This window comes from Mustela nigripes, chromosome 14, assembly GCF_022355385.1.
Source record: "Mustela nigripes isolate SB6536 chromosome 14, MUSNIG.SB6536, whole genome shotgun sequence".
In the NCBI taxonomy this organism is placed as follows: domain Eukaryota; kingdom Metazoa; phylum Chordata; class Mammalia; order Carnivora; family Mustelidae; genus Mustela; species Mustela nigripes.
In genome coordinates, this window is record NC_081570.1 from 11,217,764 (window position 1) to 11,224,891 (window position 7,128).

Here is a 7,128-nt window from a genome sequence, read left to right on the forward strand (position 1 = left end):
CTCAGTGCTGGCCCTGAGTGGGGTCTTGGCGCCCCCTGGTGGCCATGTGGGCATTGCAAGCCTGGGTCTCCCGCCTCCCACTGCTCCTCCTGGAAGGGAGATAGGTCCCTGGTAGGTAAGCAGGTCCCCCATCAGGTCTTAGGATGCTTGTTCTCAGGTATAAGGAGGACCCTGTGGCCCAGTTACCCTCACCCCACCCCCAGCTTCCTTGTTGGCTGAGCCAGGGCTGATAAAGCAGGTCCCTAGGTATGGCTCCTGGGGGATCCACAGAACCTCAGGCATCTTCCATGGGGTCTTTCCTGGCTGGGTGGCAGAGGCTGACTACCTGCGTGTGTGTTGGGTGGTTAGGGGCCCTCCCCTAAATCCCTCTATAACCCCCTTACCCCAGGGGCTCAAGGACACACCTTCCCCCAGAGACCAGGCCAAGTTCATCCGGGGTGAATCCACCACTTTAATGTCTGTAGAGAACCTTCTGGAAGGTGGGAGGAGAGTGCAAGGAAGGGAGCAGGGGCACCAGGGACAGGCGATCCTCGTGGAGGGAGCCGAGGAGCTTAGCTACCAGAGAGGCTGTCCCACCTCTGATGGGGACACAAACACAGAGGGAGCGGGGAGGACTGAGCCCCGGGGCCAAGGCAGGGTCCCCAGACCCCACTCCAAGTGGGTCTCCCGAGTCCTTCTGAGAGCGTCTGCCCAGGGGCCCAGAGCCTGGCTCCTCGTGGCAGCTTGCCCTGATGCCTGCTGAGAGTCCTCGAGCTCACCGCTGGCGGAAGCCCCACGGGGGAAGGTTCCCTGCTGAGCCAAGTAAAGAAAGGAGAAGGGGGATTATGGCTCCCACTCCTGGGGCAGGTCCACGGAGGCACCGATTGGTCCACGGGGAGGGCTGGGCCCCCGTCCCTGCTATACCCACCCCTGCCTGCCCTGAGGAGTCCAGAAATGCCCGGCCCAGACCCCAACATCCTGATACGCCTGGGCTGCCCACCGGGCAAGGTCACAGTATGAGAAGGCTCCGAGGCACACAGCCGCCCCCCCCTCAGTTATAGAACACCTCGTCCTCCTCCTCTGAGAGGGAGATGCTGTCCACCGAGGGGAGGGAACCCTGCAGATGGGCCCCACCCTCAGGCCCCAGACCCCGAGGCAGCCGCCGCTGATGCTCCTCTTCCAGGCTGGGGGGCTGGGGGCCGACAGCAGTGATGGGGGGCTCGTTGGGTGAGGGCCAGCCCTCGGGGGAGAGGCCAGAGGAGGAGAAGGCCAGAAGACTGTCATCCTGTGAGGGGCCACTCAGAAGACTGTCCTGCAGGTAGACGCTCTCCAGGTCTGGAAAACCAACAGGAGGGGTAGGGAGCGTGAGGAACGGAGTCCCAGCCCTGCTCCTCACCCTCTCCTGGTGCGTGAGGGAAGGTCGGGGACAGAAGACTGGTCTCCAAATCCTTTGTCGCTGCCGAGCTGTGTGACCTTGGGCCAGTCACCGAACCTCTCTGAGCCCCAGTTTCTCCCTGGGGATTACAGGGGTGGTGGAGAAAGCTGGAGTCGTTAACAGCAGGCTACGCTGCCGGCCTCGAATCCGGCGCTGGGACAGCTGGGACAACCGCTGTTCTTCCTGTAAAATGATGGGCCTGTGGGTGTCACCGAGGCCCCGGGGCCAGTGAAGCCCCAGCAGTAACCTGGACTGGCTGTGCTTGGTATTAAGGATCAGATCCAGGCTCTGACGCCTCTAGCTGTTAACCTAGGGCAAGGTTCCTGGTGCCTCAGTTTCCCTTATCTGTAAAAGGAAATAATAACAGGGCCCCCTTCTTAGAGGCGTGGTGAGGAGGAAGTGAAATGGCACAGGGCAACACCGAAGTGGGTAAGCACGTCATCCCCTAACAGGTTACAGCGCTCCTTCTCGCCTCCACGCTTACGCGCATACACTTGGTCGGCAGTGGGCGGGGCGAGGACCCCTTGCTCCCGCCCACAGATGCAAAAACCCAAGCTGAGACCGGGAGGGGCTTGTCCGAGGTCACCGTGGTTTGGAGGCTGGCACCCAGCCCCTGCTCTGTTCCACCCACCGCGCCCCGGCGCCCACCCGGGTCATACCCTGGAGCTGGAGCATGTCCTGAGGGCTGTTCTCGAGGTGAAGCTCCTCGTCGTCCAGCGAGGACCAGGCACTCAGCGTGGCCTCTGTGATCGCAAACTGCTCGGCAACCCCTGCGGGGGGTGGAGGAACAGCCAGACCAGCTCAGCAGGGACGCGTCGGGGGGGCGGGGGCGTTCAGCACCAGGATGGGCTGGCACCCAACACCCAACTGTCCATCTGGGCCCTGGTGATCAGACGGCTCCCCCGAATGCCTGTCCACCCATGGCCATGTCTCGACAATGCCCATGTGGCGACCCTCGGTCCCCTAAGGACCAGAGCCCCGACCAGTCCCCGTCACCAGGCTCCCCAACCACTGACCTGCAGCAAAACGGGCCTCCCGCAGCTCATCGGGCAGGCGGCAGTAATGCTCGTCCTCAGCGGGGGACAGCTCCCAGCCTGACCGCTGGGCGCGCCAGCCCTTCCACTCGATCAGGTGGGCCACGCGGCCACGTGCCATGGCCGTGGGCTTTGTGATGTGATCCTTGATGCTCTGCACCACCCCTGGGAGCATTGAGGGCAGCTGGGTGACTGCTCTGAGATAAAACCCTGCCCAGGGGCCTGCCCCCCCCCACCCCAATCTCCCCGCCCCCCCACAACTCAGGCCCATCTAATGGCCTGTACCCTACAAGCATTCAGGCTCTGTACTCACCCCATGCCCCGTGTCCTCCCAGCCCCATACTCACAATGCCTGAATCTATCCCAGCAGGTCCTCCTGCCCAACCAGAGCCCACGCCCAGTCAGCACCCCACCCTCCCCAAGCCCCAAGGCCCTACCTCACTTAGGTCCCCACCCATGCAGAGGCCCCAAGCCCTCCCAATATCCTACTCCCAGCAATGTCCCCCTCCACCTGTTGCTTCTTCCCAGACCTGCCCCGTCCCTCATTCCCTTTGGCCAGGTTTAGACCCTTCTGTCCCAGAAGATCCACTCAAGGTCCACCCAGCCCTCTCCCTTTATCTATTAATTAACCAGTTCCGAGAGAGCACCCCCTGTGCCAAGGCCAGTGCCAGCTCTGCTGTGCGGGAGACCTATGTGGGATGCAGCAGGCCAGGAAGGCTTCCTGGAAGAGGTGGACTGGGGTTGAGCTTTACAGGTAGGTTGGTGGTTTGCAGGTGTATGGGACAGATGGGCAGATGGAGGCAGAGATGAGATGAGGAGGAAGGCATGGCAGAATCTGGCATGATTCTGGGACTGCCGGGGATGGGATATGGGGGCCATACTAAGGCTGGGATGGCAGAAAAGGCTGGGGAGCCCATCAGGGGTGAGACTTAGGACTGAAAGAGGCAGGCCTAGGACTCCAGAGTTTTCCTTCTAGCAATGGGGAGCCACAGCAGGGTAATAAGCAAAAGAGTGGCAGGTTAGAGCCGTTGTTTAGAGCACCCCAATTAGGGGATGGGGCCAAGGGTGGAGATGGGGCACCATCAGGAGGGATGACTGAAGGGATGCGGCGAGAGACAGGACAGGGGCTGGGAAGCGGGGCGGGGGGCCTGAAGGGCTCTTAGGAGTAGACTACCTCGGTGTGGAAGCTGACAGAGAAGACCGTCAGAAATGATTCAGCATCTCTCTGAACCGAGGCTGAGCATACCATCACTGGGGTCTCGGAGCCGTGAAGTGAGGACTGGCAATGTTTAAGAAAGGAAGCTAGAGACATAATACTGAGAAAATGGGAAAGATGGGAATGAGGAAGAAGCGGGGGAGAACCCGCCACACATACCCCCGAGCTAGGAGCACAGGCAACCAGAGGAAGCTCTGGAGGAGGCGGTTTCGAGTGGCCCTGGCAGGGCAGGGGAGGCAGAGGGAAAGGGTGGTGGGTGGGAGAGAGTCAGGGCAAACACGGGGGAGGGCAGCGCGGGAAGGCCTGCGTGTGCCGTGGGGGACCGGGGCCAGATGCGGTGGCAGCCCCTGGACGCCCCTCTGCTGGCCTGCGTGCCTCCCACCGGCAGCCCTCTCCGGAGCCTTGCCCTTAGCTCACGGGAGTGGCCTCACCCGGAGATGCCTGGGAGGCGGGAGAGCCTTCCAGGAGCCACCGCTGATACCCAACCAGCCGCCAGCCTCAATGCCGCCCACCGGAAGTTCTGAGGTTCGATTCGTGCTCCTGAGCTCCCAGGGATGGGGCGGAGACAGAGTCCTCCTGTAGCCCCATCTCTGCTGAGCTCCTTCCCCTGCCGGGTCCTGCTGCCCTCACTCCTACAAGCTGCCCTTGAGAACGATCCCTCCATAAATCACCCGCACAATTCGCGTCCGGGCTCTGCTTCCAGGGAAGCCCACCCATGGCAGGATGACGGGCAGACTGCACCTGCCATGGAGGCCGGGAGGCCACACCAGGCAGACTTCCGAAAGACTGGGTCCATTCCCTCACGGCTTCGAGCAATTCTACAGCAGGGGTGGGAGCCAGGAACCCTAAGTCCCTCATCCCTGCAGAACCTGGCATGGAGCGTGGGTCCGGGAAATGTTGGCTCCCACAGGCTGCATGCCCTCCAGCCACAGCAAGGGCAAGGGACAGGCTGTGCTAACCCTGGGGCAGGGGAGGGACCCTGGAACCTACCCACAAGGGACGAGGTGGCCAGAGCTGCCACGTTGTAGTTGCTGGAGCAGGACCTGGAGTCGGCCAGGTAGCCGTTGGTGGTCTGGAAGCACCTCTGCAGAAAGGAGGGGAGGGGGGAGTAGGGCAGGGCAGACCTGCCAGAGGACATCTCCCGGCCACTACCGTCCCACGAAGCCCCCTCCCCAGGCGACCCTGCCACTCCCACAGGACCGTCCCACCCGCTGCTGTCATCAGGCCCCCTCCCCAGGGTGGCAGGACTGTGTGCCCGAGCTGGGGTCGCAGAGTAAGGGGCCACAGTGTCCGCGGCGGCTGTCTGGACTGCGGGATGGGCAAAGCGCACTGACCTGCCAAGGATCCCAACAGAAATCCATCTGTTTGTCCTATAATGAGAGGAGGAAGAGGGTCAGGCAGGGCCTGGCAGACGGTGCCAGCAGATGGCACGAGTCCTTGAGCCCCGGGTGGTGGTGGGGGGGGTCAGCCTTCTGCTGTTGTCTGAGGTCCGGGCTCTGCCTACTCCTGGTCCGGCCCCCCGGCCTTCCATCACTGTGCAGAGAAAGATGTTGTGGGGCGGCGGGGAGCAGTGGGGGCTCCGCCAGGAAGGCAGCAGGCGCAGGGGGTAGATCGGACCTGGGTTCGAGCTTCGACTCTGCCCTTTCTACCTGGGTACCCTTAGACTAGCACCTTAACGGCTCAGGACGTCAGTTTCTTCCTCTGTAAGATGGTGATAAATGCCATTTATCTCAGGGATTGTGGTGATGCAAGTGACATGATAGAGACAAAGTGTCCAGCATAAAGCTTAGCATGTGGTGTGTGTTTTTAAAAAAAAAGTTATGTCAACCAGTAGGTCCAAGCCACAACCTCTGGGGGTAGGGTGGAAATGATGCCCCGGGATCTGAGGCCCCTGGCAAGCTCTTCCTAAGGCATCTGGACCAAGAATCCCACTCTTGGGGTGCCTGGCTGGCTCAGTCCGCAGAGCACATGGCTCTTGGTCTCCAGGTTGTGAGTTCGAGCCCCATGTTGGGTGTAGAGATCACTTAAATAAATAAACTTAAAAAAAAAAAAAAAAGTACCACTTCTTTACCTTCCAGAAGGCAGGGCAGGCTGCTAAGTAGGAAGGTGGTGGGCTGGTCAGGGAACTTGTTATCTGCAAGGCTGAGGTACTTTGTGTGGAAAGACCTCCAGAGCAGGACTCTCTTTTCTGGTCCTGGTCCAAGTCCCTGGATGTCCAGCCCGATTCAGACTTTCACCCAAATGCATACCAAACCTTAGGGGCTCTGATCCAAGGAGGGAAGATGGGAACAGTTGCGGCTCCCTGGGGAGCGCTGTAGGGGGCGTCCCAGGAACCAGCACGGCAGGTGAAGGAAAGGATCAAGTGGGACCAGTTACCTTGCCAGTGACATGGTCTGCAGTAACAGTGTGGGGGTGGCTGGAGGGCAAGTCCGGGTTCCGGGGGTCCGTGCCCTGGGGCATGGGGCAGTCCTTGTGGGCACTTGTGAACAGATCTGGAAATATGACGACAGGAGGAACTTAGGAACCCCCCCCCCTGCACAGCCCCGCACTCCCTACTTACCAGGCTTGTTCAAGCCAGCCCTGCCCAGCCCAGTACTGCCCAGCCCAGTAGCGCTGGGCGCTACTTTATGGCCACCAATGTCATTTTGTAGAAAACAAAGACCGTTTTGTAGAAAAGCAAGCCCTCGGCAGGCGGGGATTCCTGCCAGACCGCCTGCCTGGTGCCCTCAGTGGGAATTCTCGTCCATCTGTCTGTCCCTCCATTTGGTTGGTTAGCTAGCACCCACTCCCTGGCACAGCCTACGAGCTCGCCTTCACAGAGGCCCTCAACTCCCAGCCCTGCCCAGTCTCACCCTCCACCTGCTCCACACCGGGACCCGCGGGGCTGCGCGTTGCTGGAGAAGGTCCCCAGCCTCCCACAGGACACGGACCAGGGAACCGTCTACAGGTCTCCAGTTCCTGCAAAGTTTGCTTCCAACCCGGCTAACTACCTCACGCAGCTTTACTTCTCACACCTGCCACCCGGGCACCTGCCACCCATCACCTCATTCTTCTACCTGAAATCACTGCCCTGCCCCCATTTTGCTCACACCATCTGCTTTCCTTCCTGTGACAAAGGAAGAGCTGTCCTGCTCCATCCAAGACCAGCCCCCACACCCTAGAGACCACCCTCCAGCCTGACCCGCCCCCCACCGGGGGTCCTGCCCCCTGTCTTCTCTCTTCGGGTCGTCTGCCCTTGTCTCCCTCTTGGCCACCAACGGCAGGTGCTGCGGTGTCTCTCCCCTCAGGACTCTCCCCTGCATCCCTGCTCTCCCCACCCATCCGGTGCCCCCCGCCCCCCCATCAGACCCTCACCTCCCAGCAGCCCCAGCATCTCCCATCCTTTAAAGACCTCAACCCTGCTTCCCCTCAGCTCCCTGCCCGCTCCTCTGCCCCCTCCCACACCACACTCAGAGTTGTGCCCG

General features: G+C 61.3%; 1 protein-coding gene across 1 annotated transcript in view; it reads right to left on the reverse strand.

Moving 5' to 3' along the window:
* Positions 1-431: 431 nt before the first annotated feature.
* The window catches only part of FAM131C (family with sequence similarity 131 member C), a 16,530-nt gene continuing 9,833 nt past the window's right edge, over positions 432-7,128 (reverse strand). Inside the window, exons 2-7 of the mRNA XM_059376312.1 lie at positions 6,041-6,156; positions 4,999-5,034; positions 4,655-4,748; positions 2,431-2,613; positions 2,074-2,184; positions 432-1,314 (exon numbers count right to left, since the gene is read on the reverse strand). Of these exons, the coding sequence (XP_059232295.1) occupies positions 1,031-1,314; positions 2,074-2,184; positions 2,431-2,613; positions 4,655-4,748; positions 4,999-5,034; positions 6,041-6,156 (824 nt within the window). The 3' untranslated portion in view covers positions 432-1,030. The remainder of the gene's footprint in view (positions 1,315-2,073; positions 2,185-2,430; positions 2,614-4,654; positions 4,749-4,998; positions 5,035-6,040; positions 6,157-7,128) is intronic.